A 23,487-nucleotide genomic window follows, 5' to 3' on the forward strand; every position below is an offset into this window, starting at 1 on the left:
TGGGTGGTGGTCGAACTGATATATGAACTAGCAAGTAAATCAGAGCTAAAATTCAGAAACGTGTAAAGGGTAACAACTAATTATACCCCCGTGTATGCCTGAAGTTGATAGCTTGCAGATCTGAAAAGCTGATATAATTAATGGCTATGTCCATGGCATCATGCAATCTAATCTCTTGGTCTTTTTTTCTGTGCTGTTACACAAAAACACAAGACTCTTTTTAAAGAAAAAGTTCTTAGTTTAGAGAAATCATATCTGTTCCAGGTGATTTTGAAGCCCAAACGAAGACTTTGATTAAACCACTTCGGAGCAATCCATCACTCGGATCAGACTGTTCCTTGGCTGTGACGTTCCTGTGGACTGGGTGCCTAAATAAACCGTTAGCATGAAACTAGCTAAGGACAGCCCCCCATCACTAACCACAAATACTGCTTTCCCCTTTTAACAAGCTCTCCGAAAAGAAAATACACACTATTCAAATAAATCCGCCCACGGTTTGTACAGTCCGCACTGAATTCCACCATCCCTGATTGGTTGACAGCTCTCCCCTTAGAATCCTGCTTTCTCAGCTGTTTGACTTACTGCGGAGTTGGGGCAGTGCGGGTTCTGCTGACCACAGGGGAGTGGGCTGGGGTGGAGGGCTGGCAGTCAGTCTCAGGGGTAGCGTCACACTACGCTTCACTCTAATCCCTGCAATAGATCAAAATAAAACTCGCTGTTTGTCCATGTTAAGAGAAGCAATCCCAGGGCTTTATTTAAATATCCCGTTTATCCCAGAATCTGGATGTAGAACAACACCTACACACAGAGAAGGTTCTTTAAAGCACTACAGGAAAAAAGGAGGGGGAATTAATGTAGCTGTTAACCCGGACACATATGGAAATCTATTGCACTGCATCTGCAGATTTGATCTGGACGTAGTTCATCCACACCATTACATTTGGCCTCCAACGCTGACAGCAGCTAGCTGTCACGCAGCTGCAGGTGGTACAGCTGCTTGCCAGCTGTCTCGCGAGCGCAATGTCTTTGAGTTTAAACGCTCTTGCACAGATCTGAATTTGGAGCATCTTCATGGTACAAAAGTTACAATTCTTTTTCAAAGATCACGCGCACATTGTCAGAATGGCCCCTTCAGCAGAGCTTCCTGGCAAAGGAATAAATGGAAAGTTGTGGGACAGTTACATAGCAGGAGAGGTGCGACACACTGACAGGATTCTGCCTTTAATCAAGCCAGTCCAAAGGCCTGCAAAAGGCTCATATTATGCGGTCTTCATTTTCTTTTTTGGATCTGCGAAATGTCCTCAGAAATACCCATTAGCTGTTCAGATGAGCTAGCCAGCAGGCTTCTTTGTGCATTTTTCTTTCTGTTTTTTCCCTTTTCCCCCCAGATAGCAAATAAACGGTCTGTATTGTTTATATTTTCCTGTGGAGACATGTACAGTAGTCGATGGTATCAGCATCTCAGGCATTTTGCGAAGAGAGAAGAGGTCGGGGAGGGCGCATGAGAAAAGGAAGAAAGCTCCTCATTTACAGCAATCAACTTTCGCCCAGTCTACAAGAGTTGCACTACTCTTGTGTTCCAATACATAAAAAATAAACCTGAGATGGCATTTGAAAGCGATTACCTGCTTCCTCAATTCTGTTGCCCAGCATAATTTAAAGTTTGAAAAGCCACAACGAGCAGAGCGTGAGATTTCTATTTTTATATAACTCAATGCATGCTAGATGGGCTTTCGTGGAAAATGAGGCCTACAATGTTTATAACCAGTTTAGTTTCAACACTTTGCTCTTGTGCATCATACAGCTACAGAATGTTAACTTAAATGTATTTAAGTTGAAAAAGCAATGAAGGCAAAGTGCTAAAGGGATACATGCATGATTCCCTCTCATCACTTCGGTCCTGTAAGATTTCCAGAGTTTTCAAAGTAAGCTAAACACGCAAAGTGACCAATCAAAGCTGAACCCAAGATGACCTGAAACCAGTGAGCAGAAAACAGGAAAATGCCTAATGAAACTTGCACTTCCATGACTGCAATCCGCAGGGGGAACCCAGGGTTGATTCCCCTTTCTGTGAAATCTGCGCTCAGTAGAATGGAAACACCCACGTGAACTTTTTAACATCCTTCCGCCATGTCTCTGTCATCTTTCACTAAAAGCCATCGGCACACTTGATGGCACACTTCCTGTAAGCTGAGCGCACTTACCGGACCAATGACAATATTTCAGTTGGCAATCAGCTAACTGCCCATATTTGTAGAGGTTCCACCTTAAATTCAGTACCACAGGGTCGGGCGAACCGAGAGGGAGGGGAGGAGACATGAGGGCGCAGTATGTTGACTGACCACTGGCTGAAACAGGTTCAGGGCTGGCCCTCCATGTTGTGAATTCCATTCTATTTTTTTTCACTAAAACCTCTTTTTCAGCAGCCGTACATCAGCCTTTCCACCATGGCATATCTTTACTGTGATCTCAGCTGCATAAAAAAAACTAATGTCTGAATAGACGCTTCACATTGAAGCATGAAATAAAAACACACACACACACACACACACAAAAACCAGAACCATCAAACTTTCTTTCCTTGTCAGGGCAGACATGCCCAACCCCTGTTGGAACTGTTGAGCAATTCAAAATTTTAAAGCTTAACAAGGCTTATGTATGCCTGTCCAGATGCATAGTTAAATTAAAATATCAACCACAAAATATAAGGAATATGTTTCTTCATACTCAATAGTTCAATAGGTATCAAATAGATTATAAACATTTTTCCACACATTTGACCTGTTCCATCTAAAATTACATATTTTGTAAACACATTTTATATGTATGCAATTATCTAATTATGGTATGGTATTAAATTATGGTAAATAACTGCTATTTTATGATATGTTTTACAATATTTTAAAATGTATTAAGATGCTCCTCATATTTTTCCATTTAAAAAAGTTGTGACACATTTATTTTCCATAACTGAATCTCACCCTCACCACAAGCGTAATCCTCGGCTCATGGTTAGTACGCAATCGTAGCCAAAAGCACTGACATCATCTTTGCGTTTCAGTTTCACTCTGCAGGAAAGTGACAGATGAGAGGCCTTTCAGCCGGAATCTTGACATTCTGAAAGAGAGACTTCACCACAACCGCCTGGCCGCTTGAGCGAGTCAATGTTCCATCGGTACAAATGGCCCAGCTCAGATTTACGAGAAAGAGGAAGGCCTGGGATTGGCCGAAAGGGGAAGAGACACCCGAATGGATGCTGCTGGCGGGCACGCCCCAGTGAAAAGCCGACGTACCTGGTGTTCGGGGGAATCTGGGGGAAAGGAGAACTCAGCTGGGAGAGGGGAGACACCTCATGCCCCTGCAGCAGACCTATTCCCTGGCCACTGGAAAGCAGGCCCCAGCCCGTTCTGCAGACCACAGACACCCATCCCCTGTAGGAAGGATTTGAGCATGCCTTGGGCTTTGCAAAAGGAGCTGACTCACAGTGGTCAAACCTTGCCTGGGGGCATGCTATGCTTTTCAGCCTGGCTACGCTCCTACACTCAAGACCCTGTAAGCCTCAGTGTTCATTCCCACTGAACTGAAACATGTAGGGTGGAGTTCAGCACAATCATACCTTACTTCAGTAGCACTTAAGATGTGTAACAGTGATACAATGTGGACTGTTAAGCACAATGTATGTATGTTACTTTGTGTACAAAAAAAGTAGCATTTGAAATATATGATTGTACTTTCTAAATTATTATTTTTTTTCCTTCCTATTTTATCTGTGAATGTGCAAATGTTTAACGGCATTATGAATGCAGGAATCTTGCTATTATATTTATCAAGCTTTCTGTCCAACCATAATTCTCTCTCAAGTATTGTGTCCTGTACGAGAGAAAAATGCAATGAACTTTACCTTTCCCATGGTGAAATATCCTAACCCTGGAAGGGCACAGTCTTGAAAGCAGTCATTCCATCTGAATGCTAAAACAATAAATCCTAATTCTGACTCAAAAAATTAACCCATATCTTCACAGATACACCAAATTCTTCACAGTTCTGGTTAAATACACAAGGGAAAGCCTTCTAGATGATGGCCTTCAAGGACCAGGATTACACATTACTGGAATTGTCAATGTTGAAAACAACACACCTCCACTAATTTACATTTTGAACTTGAACTGATTTCTAATTAGTCTGTAGTTAAAGAGAATCCTGGCCGTTGGTATTATAGGCACTTAATTTGTCTCTGAACACAAATTAAGCATGTGAGAAGATCCCAGAAGACAAACTCCCAATTTACTCCTTGGAACCATAGAAAAATAATTTGAGAAAACAATCTCATTGTGGATCATGTTCAACATCACATATTCGAGGAGCCTGAAGCATTTTGTTTATGATTGTCATTGATAATACAAGATAACATAAAAACAGACAAGATGCCAAACCACTGTAATTTTGAAAGAAAAATTCTTTCAGTACTAAAACGCACAAGCTGGTATGTAAGTACAGGAAATGTTCTTTTTTCCCCCAGAATGCAGCCTGATAAACACATTGTATTAACATTTCTGAAATACTGAAGACAGAGTGGGAAAGATTTAATGAAGTGTGCACTGTATGCATTTTCCATTTCCGATAATAGTAACTTACAAACAAGACCTAGAATAGATATAATGCTGGGGCATGAGGTGGTTTGGTCTCATGGAATAATTGCTTTAGGGTGGTCCATGTTCCCTTTCTTTTGTAGATGTTTATGACGAAGATAATGCCATACTGCTTATACACCCTGACTCACCCCTAAATACATTCTTGAGGCAAATGTTCAGGTACTTTCACACAGAAATAAACGTTAATAACAAAACTATACACAAATCCTTTCAACCAAGCTTAAAGCGGAAAAAACAGCTAAAATACAAAGAAATACAGTATTTGGTTCTAATATATTTACCGATTGAAGGTTGTAAAAGTATGGGAGTGCAGTGAATCAGTAATACAGCTATGATAACAAGCTATAGATTAGGAACCGAAATACTCTCCACTGTACGCAATTCCACCCTGAGCTGGGAGAGCCAAGATGGAATGCACTGCACCGAGACAGTGATGCCCTTCCTTTCTGGAAAGCTTTCTTCTTCCTCTGTATGGTCTTGTTAAAAATATCTCGTACTCCTAACTAAAGTTACAGTGATCGTCATTGCAGTTGTTGATGTTGTTTATCGTGTATCAAGAATAGATGTACTATTTTTTTTTTTCTTGGCTGGTCAGTTAAGAGGGTGATACAGTAATTGCACATCTATGCTGGTTCCCAAAACAGCCAAACCTGCACAAATATATGAACATAAATGAGAGGTGTTGGCATATAGTGAAATATATAGTAATATATAGCAATACATATAGTAATATAGTGTATATGAACAGTCCACCTGTTCTCACAAACATCAGATTGACACCACTTTGTTCACTGCAGCACAGCCTATTACATTGGCATGGTTTCCATCACTGTTTTTATGTTTTTCCCCCAGATTATTTGGGTGCCTACTTTATTTTTTCCTACAGACACATCCTGATAGAGTCCATTTTCTGCCAACCTTCAAGCTCACTAAAACAGAGAGTGAGGATGGAGGAACAGATGTGTCATTTCGCAACCCTGGGTACAAATAAATAACACTAACACTCTACATTGGCTGGGAGGAGTAAGACAGTCGTGGCGAAAATGTCTGTCTTACTCAGGAAACCACTCCCAACAATGAAACCGGATTGTGAGAGACCAAGTGTAGAAGTAACCAATCAGCTTAACACTTGGAACTGCACATCAAGTCAGTAAAAAACACAAGCATGGTACAACAGCCCCAAGACTAATATGGGCACCAAAAATCCCCTCGTTCACAACCAAACCTAGCAATTCGGAGATTTAAAAAAAAAAAAAAAAGGGATAAATTGGAAATAAATTGGACTTGTGAGCCTGACGGCCGGGTATGTATATAGTGTGGGAGGAGAGCGGGACGGGGGATTGTTAAAAATGTGTTCCTTCAGGGAGGTGAATCCAATTTCGAGTGTTCCCATGGTAGCATCATAAGAGGTTGAGAATGAAACAACCCCAGCAGGGAGAGGGACATCTGTGCAAGAAATCAGAGATCACCGCCTCCTCACAGGATCTTTTGTTGCCAGTGCAGTGACAGCACACAGTACAAAAGTCAGCTGCGGAAAACCGCACCGCTGAGAGACAGCCGCATAAACTAACATGCACAAACCCCCACTTCCCATTTCGCTCTGTGGGGGCCGCACCACAGCCCTGCCCAACGCCGACCCGGGTCCACGGCCAACCGTGAGAAAAAACAATTCCATTGTGGTTAGGCAGCACCAGAGAGAAATGCATATACAGCTGTCGGATGCATTTTTTCTTGTAAATAGGCAGAAGCGAAGGTAGACTATTACAATTGCTCAGGATAATATGATGGAAAAAAATGCTCAAAAATGTCAAATAAATATTTGAGAACCCTGTGTTGCTGTCAACGCTTTTCATTGGGCAAATAATGCAGAAGAAATACAATGAACTGTAAGTGTGGTCCGCTGCTTTTGTGTGTGTGTGAGTGTGTATGTCTGTTTGTTTGTGGGTGTGTGAGATGGACATACTCAGTCAGAGAGAATGCAGGACAGTGCCACACTGTGTCGGAGCGTGTGTGAGGATTTAGAAACGTCTGTGCAGCACAAACACTCTTATCTGCACTGCTCCTGTGGATGGAAACAATTAGCCTGGCTCCTACTCTGGGGGAGTCGAGCTCGATGCCTATCAGGTCATTCCTGTTTCTTTTTTACTTTAGAGTGGGGTGGGGGAGTGGGGGGCGGCTCGGAAAAGCCAGGGCAATCGTACCCTCCCATCTACTGGCGAGATTAACCTCCCACAGCTCTAAATGTTTGTGCGACAGGCCGTCAGAGATGATCAAAGTCAGGGAAGGCACTGCGGGTGACACAAAGCTCTTCTGCTGTTTGTGTTCAAAGCTGGCAATGACCTATGGGTGGCCATTAAGTGACCACACAAATAAGGGGGGGGAGGTGATGTTCTTCTCCCCCATGATGACACGCACTACACTGTAACTGTCGTTTGTTCCCTATGTTCCAAGAGCACCTACTATATATATATACACATCACATACTCTTGTTTACACAGAGCACCCAGTATATTTTTCTTCTACACTTACACTGTACTTCAGCCTGAAAGATTCCTTTTTAATGTTATGCGAGTGACACCAGCCCACCTTGATGTTCTTGTGACACAAAACGAGAGTCAAACCCGACGCGCTGCCAATGGAAATCATCCGCATGACTGACACGCGTGCCCTCGTCACCTCTGGGCGAATGCTACGCAGCAGGCTGGGCGAGCCGTCTATCTGATGAAGCGGGGAGCACAAAAAGGCTCACCTTTCCGGAAACGCGAGCGGGGACGAGAGGTGGCGCGTTATCCAAGGCGGATCAGCTAGCCTCTCAGATCGGCGTCGCCGGCAGAAGGGACACCTCCCTGTTGGAACATTTGGAGCGCGCTGTAACAATAGGCGAAGCTGCTAAGAGCGAGATCCGTGACTTTCTGTCAGCAGGTACACGGGGAGATAAGCGCACCAGAAGTGTAAGGAGAAGGGCGCGCAGAAACATTTCGGCAAGGCACTTTGGGCACTCGGGGCACCCTGCAGATATGATAGAGACAACATCTCACAATTTCCCCACCAAAATAACCTGAGCACTCACTGCACTCAACATGACAGTCTGGTGGCCCTGTAGTGTACAGGCCGATGTTCAAACAGAACCTTTCAGAGTGTTAGTAACTCGCAGAAGATAGTTTGCAATCGCTATACCTTCGTAGCCGTTCATGCAATTACAGAACAATCGTTTCGTTCTATTTAGATAATTAGAATAACTGTTAGACAGACTCTACCACATTAAATCATTTGATTATTCTGGATTTGTGTGACGTACTTACATTTACACATATATTAAATACGTTTAGATATAGGCTATAACATGATGCTGGCTCAATTTAGTCTCCCTGGTTCGTGTCCATATCTAGTTGCCTTCCTCATGCGGACATCCTGTGCTCGGGAATCATAAGCCTAATAATTCTTTTCAATATATCTTTGTGTCTGTGTCTATTTAGTTGATTCTCTTGTCCAGGGCTACTTAAATAGCTCACATCGTTCATATATATATACGCCCTATATATAACAGGATATACTGAAGAAATTTTTTATGAGCAAATTGCTAAAAAATTTTTTTTTAAAAACAAGGTACATCAGTGTTTTAATCCCACAGCCTTTCTTAACCATTATGGAGGCACTCGCTAAATGGTACTCATAAATATCAGAATTCCCAAAATAAGGTCTGACCTGCAGCACAAAAACTGAGACACAGCATTTGTGCCAAGGTGTTTCGCACAAATCTATTGATTTCACTGTGGTTTAAACACAATGTCAAACATGTGAAATTGGAAAAAGGACTCTAATATTCCCCTTCTCCACACATCAAAGGGTCCCGTAGGGAGGAGGAGCAGCTCAATGATACGGAGATGGGGAAGTGTGACATCTGAAAAGCAGGACAAACCAGAGCGCACAAACACTCTTAGAATGTACATAATAGGGAAACTAGTCACAGCTGTGTGACAAACTGAGCTTGAATCAATAAGGAAGTGTGGCTGGGAATCATCCCATTATACATCTGTTAAAAATACAGCTCACAGGAGAAGAATCTAGTGAATTCACCAACAAACAATTTACCATTACAGTACTTTTTTCCACAACATGAATTATCTTTTGATATATTTATTGGTACAGCTTGTGATACACTTTATACTGATAGATTTTAAAATATTACATTATGATATAAAAATACACAACAATGATAAAGTCATATTTTACATTATATGCTATTTTGCGGCAAGTTTACTTTCAGGTTAAGTATATAAAAATAATACAGCCCATGGGTTTCAATCCCAGGTCCTTCATCACTACATCAAACTATCCAGGGAGGAGAAGGGCAGGGCAGAGAGTGGTGAGTAGACAGAGGGGAAGGAGCCACAGAAATAGAGCTCAACTCAGAATAAGCCTCTAAACTTAGCCTGTTTCGGGATGAAGAATGTTCCTTATCAAAAGGTGCAAAACACTGAACTTCGCTTTGAGATAAGGAGCAATAACCCTCCAGCCCTGAGACAGCCTTCAATGAGACCCTTTATGATGGTGCCTGGGTGGCTAAGCTGCTCGGAGAGCCAGCCCAAACACCAGGTGACCTGTTAACCATCACATGATCCACTCCGCCTATAAGAACACGCATCGCTATGTGTTCACCAGTGTCTTTCACAAAGAGAGGTGCACACTGCATAGTAACCTGTGATGCACAAACATGTGATTTCCTCCGACTGAAGTGCCCTAGCAGAACTAAAAATGTGTATAAACAAAAAGGTGTAACAACTTTTACTTTTATACTGCGTGAAAAGGTTACACCAGTTCTTAGTTAAGTATCTATGTTTTTTTTTTTTAAAGAATTCTGTTTTGAGCACAGTGGTTCTTCCTTTTGTACACTCAAAGGTGGGACCTCTCTCCTAAAAAATATGTGTACAGAAATACATCCAGGAACACATGCAATAGCATGTGCCTCTCACACTGTCATACAGACTGAAAGTCACACATGTAGTGTATGCACTTAGTGCATCAGAGCACTTAGCCATGCACAGCATGCCTAGTGTGCAATGATTTACACACATGCACACACCTTCCCCACCATTATCTATGTGACCAGGCCTGACTTACGTTTGATACTTAATGTATGACCTCGTCGGGTCAGTGATGATACAGAGGAACACCAGGTCAGCAGGAAAGTATGGCCAATGAATCTACCCTGTTCAGGGGACCTTTCTGACCTCAGTCTAGTCATTACCTATTTTGCTCATTTCATAAATCCAACAGTACTCTCTGCAAGGGTAAATATTGATCCTCCAGGCTTACAGCTACCTAATCTTTGACACAAAGAAACCAAGTACTCCAGTGATATAAAATGTATAGACCTTGATTTAAAGTTTTATATGAAAGGTGAAGAAAGGCTGCATCATGACCTAGAGCATCTGCTCTGGGCCAAATATGTGACAATTCTTATAAAATTAAATAATACAATACATAAAATAGGTGCAGTCCGAAAGTACTGGTCAAATCAAAAAAAGAAAAGAAAAAAAAAAAAAAACTTTCAAAGAAAAAAAAGTTCTATTATATAAACGCCTGCCTTCTAAACGTAAAATTCAGCAAATACGCCCAAAATCCAGAAATACATCTTGCATTCAGAAGTATTGTCACGGCAATGATTTTAAAGCAGTACACTGCCATCTTGTGGGGCAATAAGCGCTTTACTTTTTGTTTCGGTAACAGGAATTGATGCATCCCTGCGTCTCCTCACCTGAAATAAATTAACTCACCAGCAAGCAAACTGGTATTACTAATTGAGACCCCTATAATTATTGAATGGACCCAAAAAAAGCTTTTATGGACATCTTTTCATATGTAAGTGTAGTTTACATAAAATTCTGAGACGACGACTCACGTGGGTGATTTAGTTATTTCAATAACAACGCAAACAGTTAATGGGCGCACGGGTCTACTATTGCTACCTTTAAAATCAAATATTGGTTGTTGACTATTTGTACCAGGCTAAAAGGACAACTTCCTCGTAATATAGACTAATAATTCCGACATAGTTAAAATGTATGTATGATAGCCTATGTGCAAAACCTAGTCTTAAACGTTCACATTAGGTTAGGCTACTTTATCGACTTGCACAAGGTAGGCGATGCATTGTCACTTACAGCCTTGACGAAATTGTATGTTGGGCTACAATGGGGAACCGGTTCCGCATAAGCTCCGTCGCATAGTCTTCTGTCTTCTGAGTTGAATAGACCGAGCCCTTTCCCCGAGACTCTACACACGCACCAAACGACGGACATCTCGCATTAACCACTTTCCTAAAAGTGGTTTGGAGGGTGCTTAATTGGGGGAATTATGGGAAATCCACTACCGGGCCAACAAACATTTTCAGCTTGTCCAGAAGCCCGAAACAATTTATTATTGACTTGTAGTAAATCATCTAGTTAAGGAGAAAATACCGTCCACACAGATATAGTTATTTGTACGTTCAGAGTCTATATTTAAGTTCTTAAATCATAACATGGGAAACTGTTGTTTGTCGGAGAATGTTTTTTATTTATTTTTATGATTCAATTTCTCTGGATTGCTATCCTGCTGAAATCTTTAACTCTGGCATTTTATCAAATAATGTAGCCACCCCTGGTTTGTGTCATTTCTTCCTTCATAAGGATTACTGGTGCAGTCTCTTCTGTGCTTCATCTGAAAAAAGCTTGGATGCTGGTATCTGGCTGTTTGGAGGTTGAAGACTAAGACTGTGATGTATTCCTTCAATGATTCTATCGCATCCTCTGGGACTGACACTGTTTGTGTGCTCTGGGGTGAGAGATCATTCACACGGAAGCTTGATGGTTATCCCATTCATTTTCTTCAGAAGTTGTACATGGATGAGGACTTAAGTTCCTGTGCATGCCACGCACGCTGTTAAACAATTCCTGTTTTCGGAACACTGGAACGTGTATATCCGGCTATAAGGAAATGATTCTTAAAAGTAAAAATAAATCATTAAGCTGGTTAATTGGCCTTTTTAACTATTCCTCATCAAGGTCTCTAACAAGAGAAAACAAAACTTGTAAATATGTTGATGTCTTCAAGAAAACAGATTAATCCTAATTAGTGCACAGAATTTCTGCCTGACCACAACAGGAGGTCAAGAGCACCATGTTGATGAATCCAATTAGGAGTATGAGAAAGTTCTCTACCTCTTACAATATATGTACTGCAGGGTTTTGGTTGACAAGTAAAATTTGTGTGTGTGTTTGTATTAAGCATGCTGAATTTTATCTGCCTTTAAGTGTCATCTTCAGAAATTAGAGTGGATAATGATCCAGGTGTTTGGCATGCCAGTTTATATCTGAATGATACATTCCAATGGTGGATGGGCTGTTAAAAATGTTTTTCATTGCACTGAATTTACTTAAGTTTTATTGAAATTAAATAATTTTGGTCCCATGCTGTGTCTCATGCAAGTGCTCCCCTTCCCCACAATACCCCCTGGTCAGGCTGTGAAGTGAGCAGCATGAAGAGGACTGCAGTGTTTGAGGTGGAGGATGACCTCCTCGAGCACCAGTTCTTTATCCGCACAGTGAGTCTGCTATATACTTCCACTGCACTCCCTCTCTATGACACATGCTGCATTATCCCCCCACGGTTTTATCAATTAATTATATTCCATTTTTTTAAATGGTCCTGTTCAGATATTGAAGTGGCCCTACTGTGCTGTAAAAAGTGGGTCATTTTCCATGATATTATCAGTGTACAGCATAAATGTGATCTCAGGTAAAATCTAGGCCAAAAATCTATATGCATAAAATGTATATATTCTTATTTAAATTCACTGCAACCATTTTATAGTGGTTTATTTCCATATTCCTTTGAAGCCAATTCTGCCGCCTTCACTTGAAGTGCACTTCTGTGAGTGTTGCCAGTCTTCTTCTGATTGCCCAGATTTGCCTAAGTGCGGAGGCTAATGAGGAAATGCATGTGGTGGAGGTGCAGGATAAGATGCTGGGTCGAAGCCACCCGGTGCCCATCGCCACCCTCCGCCCCCATTGCCTGCCGATGGTCAGTCTTGCCAGGCATGTGTAAATTTGTGATCGTGAAACACAGTTCCAGGATGTCCACCAGAGCTCAGTTTGTTTCCAATTGTGTTTGTTCCAGGTAAGTTTCAGTGGTTTCGAGTTGATGCCACCAGTCACCTTTAACCTTCGCTCTGGCCAAGGCCCTGTCTTCATCTGTGGACAGCACGTGACTTGTGAGTATGTGAGCACTGCAATATGGCTACTGAGAACACACATGCACTGTGCTTAAGTTTAGATATTCAGAGAGCAAAAAAAGGTGAAAGGGCATGGCAAGCTAAAACATGAGATTCATCTGGAAATGTAATAAGCTGCTTTTAAAGAGAACTAGTGATGACTTAAAATGTTTTTGTGTATGGAATCCTATTGAGTTCATTTTCTATACATTTCAAGTGGAAATGGATGAAGAGGAGGAAGACATTGTGTTTTCAAAGACATCCACCCCCTACGCAGGTGAACAGAAAAATGTGAATCTGTCCAACATTAATGTTAAACCTTCACAAGACGCTCTCATGGAAACTGCTTATTTTGGTGATCACAACAGTGTATATAGCTTGTCTTTCTATTTCAGGGGGACGGCGGTGACTTTGTCTCAGTCTTTCTCTAATAAATTTTTGTGCATCATTTGATGGTGTATTACTTCATTGGGGGGTGAGGAATCACATTTTGAGTCTGTTAGTTTTGATGTACAGTGCCGTGAAAGTATTTGCCCCCTTCTTGATTTCCTGTATTATTGCATATTTGTCACACTGATTGAATTCAGATCTATAAACCAAAAAGAATCTGAGTATACAGAAAACACATTTTTTAAATTCCATTTATTTAAGGAAAAAAGTTATCAAACACATATAATACCCACATGAAAAAGTAATTTTCCCCTTGAACCTAATAATTGGTTGTACCACCTTTAGGCAGCAATAACTGCAACCAAACAGTACAATTTTATCAATTTTTCACATCGCTGTGGAGGAATTTTAGCCCACTCTTTAGAGTACTGCTTCACTTCAGACAAATTGGTAGGTTTTTGAGCATGAAGTCTTAATTTCAGGTCCTGCCACAGGGTTCAAGTCAGGACATAGGCCACTCCAAAACTTGAATTTAGGTTCTTTCCAGGCATTCAGATGTGGACTTATGTGCTTTGGATCATTGTCTTGCTGCATAACCCAATTACGCTTCAGCTCATGGACAGATGACAAGACATTCTCCTTAAGAATTTTCAGGTACAGAGCCAAATTCATGGTTCCTTCAATAATGACAAGTTGTCCAGGTCTTGAAGGCAGCAAAGAATCCCCACACCATCACAGTACGGCCACCATGTTTCATTGTTGGTATGATGTTCTAAGGGGGCAATTACCTTTTCACAAGGGTGATATGGGTGTTTAATAGCTTTTTCATTAAACAAATGAACTAACCGTGTTTTGTATAATGTTTTTAAAAACGTTTTAAATGTGTTTTGTTTCCCTTTGTCTAATTTTACATTTTGTCTAAAGATCTGAAACCATGCAGTGTGAGAAATATGCAATAATAGAGGAAACTATAGGAAGGGTGCAAATACTTTTTCATGAAACTTTAGGTAAATGACAAGTTTAAATAATTCCAATTATCCTTACAGATTACAGTAGCCTAGTTTGACTGTTGCAGCGACACTGCTGCATCCGGGTGAACTCCTATCAATTCTTTATATCTTATAGCAATTCAGCAAATCATAAAAGCAATTGATTTTGGAAGCCTTTAGAGGGATATTCCAGAGTTCGTCAATTCCGGTTTTACCCAAGACAGGTGGAGCAGTATATTTGCGGGCAATAATCTTTGCAAACGTAGCCGCGCAACGTTAAGACTGTGCTGTAACTTGGCAACAGGCAGTAAACAGAACGACTGTTTGCTAAAGTCTACCAGCTCTAAACCCGTCAGGGATAAAGAAGATACCTGGTTCATCTGTTTTTGATGGCGAAAACGATATTGATATAAAATAGACAATGTCGGAAACGATGTCTACGCTTTCCGTTTTTGTTGACACTCCAGCAACTCCGTCGCATCCCGAAGCGAAATTGCTGGCAGCCTTCAAAAAAGACACTCATCTCAAAAAGGTGTACCTTGCTGGAAGGGGTGAGTGTTGGAAATATTTGGATACCATTTGCGAATAAAGAGATCACGTAGCCGCCCTGATCTGTGCCATTTTTTCCACATGCAGATTCACTGATTGTGACAGTATTCGAATCTATTGCATTTGCTAGCCTTTTGACCTAATTACTTCTAAACTGAGATCAGTAGCCAATCTTGATAGCCTATATCAGTCTATGCTATAACACTTTTATGAAATAAAGGCGATCATGGATCTACATTTTAACTGTTTATCCTAGTGATTTACTAGCTGCGTTCTAAAAATATCCAAACAACCCCGTCTCTCCGCTCTTGTCATTCTCCCGCATATGTGAAGTAGCCTGATTATTTTTCCAGTTTACAGCACGTTTTCCCACCAGTTAGTCTCCCTATTGCAATTAAATACTCTTACCCATCCCCAATTTTAAAGTAGTTTGGCGTTTTACTAAAATGGCCAGTATCCACAATATAAACAGTTATTTTCCACGTTATTTTAACGGCCTTCTCACACATGATCCTTCTCTTAAGATTCTTTGACCCACCCTCATCTAAAGGAAAAAAACAATCCACAAATTATTTGTCTAGACAACTTGAAGTATGAACATATGTTAGGCTACAAAATGATCTAAGTCTTTCATCTTGCTATAAAGGCTTTGTAATTCATACTGAATAAGAGCCTCTGTGAAATTAACCTTATTTTCTTTTGTTCTGGCATATTTATGAAAATACTAAAAAGCTGTGCTTTTCCCTCTTATTGATGTTTTTGCCACCCCAGAGAAATTCTTCAAATCCTGGCATCCTGCAGCTCCCCTCTGTTAAATCTACTGCATATTAATCACATTTGCATTTTTTCAGGTGGAGTGCTTTTAAATATAAGCATAATGTGTTTTGCTAGGAATGCATTCAGTATACATTTTCATAAGGGGAACATGTTTTTTTCATTAAATGTACATTTTTATTACTGTTCATTCAGTGTTTTGTTGTTTGGTGTTATTGAATTTTCCTTCCTGCCTCGCACTGAAAAGAATATCTGCAACCCAATACAATGGCATTAAGAAAAGCAGAAACTAGCCAATATGGTTCATTTATATTCCTTTTTCAAAACAAATACTATTCTCTCCCTTAATCTAGAAAATAACATTTGCAATACAACACAATAGTACTTATAAGAAAAGCAGAAACCAGGCTATATAGTTTCATTTATATTCCTTTAAAAAATAAATACTACTCTCTCCCTAAATTTAGAGTATCTAAATGAAGATGGCAAGGCCTTTGTGCTCCCTCTAATAAGGAAGATAAAGCAACAGATCACCAGTGATCCTACTCTCAGCTCAGAGTACCCACCCTGCCTAGGCCTCCCAGAATTCACCAGAAGAGCAACAGAGCTTGCTCTTGGCAATGACTGCTGTGCAATTGTGGAAAACAGGGTAATTATATTTGTTGTTGTTTAATTAATCCACACCTCAAATAAACAGACCACACATCTGGGCCTCGGAGATTACTTAGATACCGCGTAAGAGGTAATTATTTCCCCGCTCCGTGAAACCTCATCAGCGTCACATCACACGGTAAAAGCCAGCTGAGCACACTGATAATGCACCCTGGTTGATGTAATGTACACAGTTCGGATATCTTGTGTCTTGCGAATACAAAAGAATCACTTGGTTTACACAGACAGTGGGGGGCTATCAATATAGAATGTTTTTGAGGCTGGCAGGAAATTGGAGCCGATAGCCACCAATGATGATTATTGTTGTTGTTGTGGCTGTCTCCTGTAGGTGCTGGGGGTCCAGACAGTAGGCTGCACTGGGGCAGTACGCCTGGGGGCCGAGTTGTTGAAGCGCTGGTACAGCCTGAGTGCAGAATGGCGGGGCCCTGTCTACCTCTCTTCGCCCTGTGATGGTAGGTCGGAGGGGGCCACTAACACAGGATTTGGATGACAAAGTCAAGGATAATTATTCTGCCCGGGGACCACATGAAACATCGCCTTCAAATACTGAAATGTAGAAACAGTGGAACACAAAGAAACAACCTCTGTGACCCTCAAGGCTTTTGTGACTGAAGTTCTATGTATGAGTCCGGAGGCAAGCCAAAAGAATATAGAATGAAGGCCTCATTGTCTCCGATAGAACTCAGACTCTGATAGTGCCGGCTGTGGCAGGTAGCTTTATACAGCAACGTGCAATTGGCGTCACCCAGGGTATTGGAGGGTTCAGCCAGTTAGAGGTTTGCATTTAATCGCTATTTAGTGACCCCTACCGGTCGATCGCATGCCTGTGGGCCACATATGAAGGATCCTGCTCCACTCTATGCAAGCTTAGCTGTAGTCTGCGGTGTGAGTAGTAGACTGGTGACACATGTATCAGAGGAGATCCATGGTTGTCTACGCTCTCCCGAATCGGCACTGGGGTTCGCACATGAACACGGCCATTCCAAATTAGGGTGGGAACTAATTCAGCCCCACATTGAGCACTAAAACAAAAAATCTTTTGAGATGATCATTTTTGATGATCATCTCAACCTGGAACAAAACTGGCTTCTTTTCTCACAACATCCAAGCAAGCATCTCTGCTCTCTGCCCCTTCTGAATGTAGAACACCTGGCTGGGGTCTTTGAGGCCGTGGGGATCCTGGACGTTCGGGAGTACAGGTACTGGGACGCGGAGCTGAGGGGCGTGTCTGCGGAACACATGCTGGAGGATCTGGAGGCGGCCCCGGAACTGTCCGTGATCGTGCTCTCGGCCCCGGGCCACTGCCCCACGGGGGCCGACCTCTCCCAGAAGGACTGGAAACTGGTGGCTGAAGTCATGGTGGTACGGCAGCTTGCCCTGCGGTCCCTGTAGGTCCATGTTACTCACCTACAGGCATATCAGTAGAGCCTCTTTAGTTAACCCTTTCTTTGTTTTCTTTCATCAAGAAAATTTCCTCAACAAATGGCTTAATTAGTGATGGACTGTGTGTGCAGCTATAATGCAGCTGCAGTGTGGAGTATTGAACAGGAAGCTGGGCTAAAGATTGCAGGTTTGATTTCCAAGTAGGATAAGTGCCATTTTGCCCTTGAGCCACGTACTTAACCTGAATTGTTTCAGTAAAAATATCCACCTGTATAAATGGATACTGTTGGAAAAAAAAATCTGAAAGTTGTGGAAGTTGGTCTGGATAAGAGTCTTTTGCTTCCCTCTTCCGTAGAGGCGCAGGCACCTCCCTTTCTTCCTGATGCCCACACAGGGCCTGTGCCTGGGGGACCCTGGCCAGGACAGCTGGCCGCTGCGTCACTGCGCCTCCGTGGGCATGGAGCTAATCTGCACCCAGGCTTTCTCTCACAACTTTGGCCTCTATGGTGAGACGACCCCTCGTCCCACTTCGCTCCTCCCCACCCCAGGCGCTTTGGCTCACCTCTTGCTATCGATCACATTAACATGCAGACTATGGCTTATCCGAATCCCTTCCTTAGTGCATGCTTTTGTAACTTAAGAACTGCTTTGGTTTACTGATCCGGCAGTTTGTGTCACAAGGCTGGTGAGAGTTGAACCTCAGAAACTCTTGTGTCTCGCTCGTTCCTGCACTCATCACTGTGACTCATGCTGTGTCTGTCTGCATAACACCCAGGAGAGCGAGTTGGACACCTCTTGCTTGTCCTGAGGCAAAACTCCACACTATTAGCTGTTCAGTCGCAAGCAGAGAGACTGGTGAGAACACTGTGGTCCCGTCCACCTGTGGGAGGGGCCCGAGTGGTTGCCACAGTGCTCAGTAACCCCGCCCATCTTGTTGAATGGTTAGTAATAACATGCTGCTGGTGTTGGAAGTCGCCTGTTACTGTAGTGCTTCTCCCTCTCTAGTGAAACAAAGTAATGGCTGAAATGTGCAATGCAGGCACGAGGGTGTGAGGACTGCTGTGGAGCGGTGCATGCTGGTTAGGGAGCGACTACGAGAGAAGCTGAGGATTCTGGGAACTCCAGGCTGTTGGGACCACTTGACACAGCAAGGCGGAGTGTACTGCTGCACAGGCCTTAACGGTGAGCTTCTCTGTCCTTTGACCTTTCCTATGCTTCAGCTCCTACGTCCTGTTGCTGGATCTACATGCAGCACGTGTCTGTTTTTTCTGGTACTCAACTCTTGACAGTACGAAGCTACCCGAGTTAACCTTAGTAATATGAATACACTTTAAGGCCATATGTTAATATGAAGCATAATGTGTGACATTTTGCTACATATTATTCCATGTTAAGATGCACAAGTTAGATTTTAAAGATATTCCGCAGTGTAATGGGAACCATATCATTATATAACCTTCTTGCCACTTTGAGATCCATGTGGTTTTATAGCTGTTTGTGCACTGATTTTAAATTTGCCATCACTAATGGGCATGTGTTGTGAGTAACGTAACAAGTAATATAATATGTATCCTTTTATTTTGGGTAATATTAATGTGCGCATTACAGTATTAGCTAGTGTATGATGGATAAAATCCCTTTAGTCCATCGCTTGAATAGATCTGCAGTGCATACAGTCTGAGATGGTTAAGAAGAATGTAAAAATGAAACCACATTCTCTTTGGTAAAGACTTCTTGGAAAAAGTATGCATTCCCGTGACATCTTGACAAGCAAATGAGTACTTAGCACTGACTTTACATACCGCCGTTTTTGGAAAAAAAAGAAAAATCCTCAAAGGAGATTTGAGACTGGATTTTAATTTTAAGTAAAGGATTTTAGGGATTTGAGTAATTTTGTACTCATTCATATGGACCTTATTTTTCTGTCACATTCCTCTTAGCTTTCTTTAATGGCTCTTAGTTGTATCCAGCATTGAAGTAGAAAACAACTGCATTTTAATACACATTACTGTTCACATGGGCTAGTATTACCAGAGAGCATGTGGCAAGGTCATAAATACCTCATCACATCAGTAATGTAAATGAATGGTTTGTAGTGCTAATTTTAACCAGAATCCCTCATTAATTCATTGTTTGTGTTGTTGTTGTTTTTTTAACCACAAATATTGATGTTATTGATGTCATTGTCTTTTTAAAATTAATTTTATAAATATGCATTTCTGATAGAATTACTCATCTGTATATTACATCAACACAATAAAACACCTAGGGAAACAGTAGGGAAGCAAGGTGTAAAATGACATAATGGCAGAACATTTAAACACTGAGGTTGCGAGACTGCTTCCAAAAATGGTCAAAAGACCGAAACGAAAAACAAAATGCAAAAAAAAAAAAAAACAGTCAACAAACAAAAGTAACCAGGATGAGAAATAAAGCACTTTTTTATAACCTTTGTATCATCTAAATCATGTTTGGCAAAACATTTGTGTTATTTATAGCCTGGTTACCAGCTGTCTCGCATCCATTCACCTCCCTTACAGAGAAAAGTGAACAGCACCATCCAATTCCCTGTGCTGGTTTTCATTATGAGTGCTGGACAAGCTGAGGCCCGATTAGAATAAGCAAAGACTGTGGCTGTCAGCAAGCTGTGAACTCTTCAATTTCTTATCTCCATGTTTTTCCCTGTCCCTTAGAGAAGAAACGTAAAATGTGTGGGAGTGTTAATGGGTATACCTTTACTCAATGGAAAAATAGTACACATGTATAATGCAGTGATACATCAATGTTTCCTAGCATTGTGAGTTACGACACAAAATAAAACAGTTAATGGGGTCATTATAATAAGAAAGAGCTTATTGAAGGAGAAGTGGATAGAGAAGTAGATACCAAAAGCTGCCATAAATATGGAACATCTCAACATCTTGAGTTCACGTTCTCATTTACCAGTTGTTTCTATTTTTCTCCTCACAATTCTTCCCTGGAAAGGAGAGAAAGAGATTTTCCCCAGAAAACTAGAAAAAATGCTCTGGAAGGTGTCTGGCTTCTTCTTTTGTTGCTTATTTTTAATCTGGGGGCATCAACAGGCTAGCCTACATATGCTAAATTTGCTAAAAACAGACATTTTGATTTAGACTGGATAAAGTATTATCAAATGATAAGCTCACTGAAAAACAGTAGGTTTTCTAGCTCATAAATGATTGGTTTCCCCTGCATGTGCTCTCTTAATTATTACATTACTTGACATCCTCTGGGGATATTAGTCTAATCTGAATAGTACTTACAAGAGCCCAATTTAGTACCAATTTTAATACAGAACATAGCTGCATGACTTGTGTACAGTCTACCCCACTATACCCATGTCACACCACTCCTCATCTTACTTCCCTGACTACCTACCTGCATCATAATGAAAACCCTGGTACTGTCATACAGGCGAGTCAGCTGAACGGCTCCACTATACCTCCAGTCAATCTTCAAACCCTGCACCCTAATCAGATCTCTGTTCCACAATCTCAAGGCTGCCAGCATTGTTGTTGCGCTCTATTGGTAGAACGAACTTCCTGCGCTGGTCAAGAAAACAGAATAGTCAGCCATCTTCCAGTACAGACTGAAAACCCACCTCTCAGGCTCCATTTTGGTTCCCCTCCCTCCATTTTTATGAATTCGGGTTGTCGTAATGTATATGGTTTTAGGTAATGGCACTTTGGCTTTGTTTTCATTCTTAGGACTTATTATTACTGGATGTATTCTGTATGTACTCCGGATTTGTATTTTGGTTCTTGGTTAGTATAGCTAACTTACGTTAGTCATTTAGTGATGTTGCATAGATATGTACTTGTTGACTGGGGACGATGTTAGCCGGATCTCACACTATTCTTCATAAAAATTTAAGTGAAAGCATTTCTGCATTGTAGGTCGGTATGAATGAGTGCATCTCCTAAATGAATGTAATGTAGTGTAATGTAATCTTTAGTGTGTTACTTTCTTTTCCTTAGCCCAGCAGGTGGAGTACCTTTCCAAGAGGAGACATATCTACCTGCTCCCCAACGGGTGTCTGAATGTGAGCTGCATCAACAACCTCAACCTGGACTACGTGGCAGAGTCCATAAACCTGGCCTTGACCTCTCTTCCTTGACGTCATGAACCAGATCATTCACTTCTGCTAACAAACCAGCTACTTGTGAAGTAATGTGACGTGAACAACACCTTTTGCACCCAGGCATGTCCTTAATTAGAGTCAATTCAAAAGGTGGATGCACCCATTGGAAGATCAGTGTTTATAAGGAAATGATGCGTCTCATCCAGTAAACCGTTGGAACGATTACACTCTTACAAGAAGACATGAGTCACAGACATGAAAAAATGATCTCCTCCTTTTTTTAGTGACTGTTATTGTGAATAGATAAGGTGAGGAGAGAGCCTTGAGAGAACAATCATGCTGGGCATGTTTGAAAGAAAGAGAGAAAAATAAATAAAACCTCTGTGTGGCCCTAGTTCCTGACACTACCAAAATAAGAGACTTTCCAGCAGAGCACTAGCTGCATTGTCAGTCCAAGCAGGCTTTAAAGCACCTCAGGCTACAAATACGTAAAGCAAATGCCTGGATTTCAAATGGCAATTCAAAGATATTTCCCGGTGTTTTATAATTATTTATTAAATAATGTGGTATACATTTGTGTTTATTCCATATGGAACAAATCCACCCAGACTATATTTGGTAAATCCTCCTAACCAATGGTTAGTATTCTGCTTCAAGAGGAATCTTGGGATGCAAAAACAATACTGTTATTTATCAAGGCTGAAATATATTCAGCTCACCTACTGCTTGTCAAGAGAGGTAATATAAGCTATCCGAGCAGAATTAGTCTTGTTGATGCCTTTCATCAATCAGAAGCCATTAAGCAGACACCATCACACAGAGCAATTTACAGTGTACAATATGAACTGCAATAGAAGTGCAATGGCGGGGGGGGGACCTAGTTTCACATTTTAGTATAACTAATCATATCAAAATAGAAGCTGTTATAAAATGTGGATGGTCTCCTCAATCTGGCATCAAATTCAGATCATGACAGTGACTGCGGTCAGCAGCCCTGCCGGGTGACAGATAGTTGGCTCGAGCATCACCTAGGGACGGCAGGGGTGCAGGTGGCCTCATCTCGAAATGCAGCATCTCGTCACTTGCCAACAACCCCTGCTGGTCGGTCAGGTGCCTGGAAGTCCAGCCATTAAGTGTCTTCCTCCAGCTCACATCTGTGCAAGCCTGACATGATAAGTGCAGTGTGTAATAAGAACTAGCAGCTGACATCACATGCTTCAGAGAAGACCCATTCTCATCTGCGCTCTCCTGCGTCAATAGCAAAGTTTGCAGCAGTGAGCAATGATAAATATGATCGGGAATTCAAAATTGGGGAGAGAAGGAGTAAAACGATAAGAAATGATATTAAATGGTATCTTCTTAAAGCCACGGAAGGAAATAAAACATTGAGAATTGCTTATATTGGCAGACATTCCATTTCTACAGCATTTCTCAGTGTTGAAATACATACACTACATGACCAAAAGTATGTGGACACCTGACATCCAACATCTCATCCAAAATTATGGGCATTAATATGGAATTTGTTCACCTTTCGCTGCTATAACAACCTCCACTCTTCTGGGAAGATTTTATACTAGATGTTGAAGCTTTGCTGCAGGGATTTACTTCCAGTCAGTCAGAAGAGCATTAATGAGTTTGGACACTGATTTGGCAATTAGGCCTGGCTGGCAGCAGGCATTCCAACTGATCCAAAAAGTGTTGGATGGAGTTGAGGTCAGGGCT

General features: G+C 41.5%; 2 protein-coding genes and 1 long non-coding RNA gene across 6 annotated transcripts in view; 2 read left to right on the top strand and 1 right to left on the bottom strand.

Moving 5' to 3' along the window:
- The window catches only part of adrb3a (adrenoceptor beta 3a), a 20,697-nt gene extending 14,214 nt beyond the window's left edge, over positions 1 to 6,483 (top strand). Inside the window, exon 2 of the mRNA XM_035378631.1 lies at positions 3,062 to 6,483. Within this exon, the coding sequence (XP_035234522.1) occupies positions 3,062 to 3,089 (28 nt within the window). The 3' untranslated portion in view covers positions 3,090 to 6,483. The remainder of the gene's footprint in view (positions 1 to 3,061) is intronic.
- LOC118206237 overlaps positions 1 to 11,037 on the bottom strand; it is a 26,252-nt gene extending 15,215 nt beyond the window's left edge. Inside the window, exons 1-2 of one of the 2 annotated variants that reach the window (XR_004761166.1) lie at positions 10,817 to 11,037; positions 583 to 690 (exon numbers count right to left, since the gene is read on the bottom strand). This is a non-coding gene — a long non-coding RNA (uncharacterized LOC118206237). The remainder of the gene's footprint in view (positions 1 to 582; positions 691 to 10,816) is intronic. The other variant, XR_004761165.1, reaches the window with a different exon arrangement.
- Positions 10,514 to 22,150, top strand: got1l1 (glutamic-oxaloacetic transaminase 1 like 1). 3 transcript variants are annotated; one of them, XM_035378627.1, is made up of 13 exons: positions 10,514 to 10,554; positions 11,324 to 11,473; positions 12,155 to 12,237; positions 12,600 to 12,716; positions 12,813 to 12,906; positions 13,124 to 13,183; positions 16,076 to 16,257; positions 16,609 to 16,732; positions 17,425 to 17,642; positions 18,019 to 18,169; positions 18,439 to 18,604; positions 18,703 to 18,845; positions 21,659 to 22,150. In XM_035378627.1, exons 2-13 carry the CDS (start codon positions 11,413 to 11,415, stop codon positions 21,796 to 21,798), a joined length of 1,539 nt encoding a protein of 512 aa, XP_035234518.1. In that variant the 5' UTR covers positions 10,514 to 10,554; positions 11,324 to 11,412; the 3' UTR covers positions 21,799 to 22,150. The 3 variants fall into 3 exon arrangements, with proteins under 3 accessions (XP_035234518.1, XP_035234519.1, XP_035234520.1); XM_035378628.1 differs by lacking the exons at positions 10,514 to 10,554; positions 11,324 to 11,473; positions 12,155 to 12,237; ... (1 more) ...; positions 12,813 to 12,906; positions 13,124 to 13,183 and adding an exon at positions 14,539 to 14,836 and having other exon boundaries at positions 21,637 to 22,150; XM_035378629.1 differs by lacking the exons at positions 10,514 to 10,554; positions 11,324 to 11,473; positions 12,155 to 12,237; ... (1 more) ...; positions 12,813 to 12,906; positions 13,124 to 13,183 and adding an exon at positions 14,541 to 14,836.
- The last annotated feature ends 1,337 nt before the right edge of the window (positions 22,151 to 23,487 follow it).

This window comes from Anguilla anguilla, chromosome 10 (genome assembly GCF_013347855.1).
Source record: "Anguilla anguilla isolate fAngAng1 chromosome 10, fAngAng1.pri, whole genome shotgun sequence".
Classification (NCBI taxonomy): Eukaryota; Metazoa; Chordata; class Actinopteri; order Anguilliformes; family Anguillidae; genus Anguilla; species Anguilla anguilla.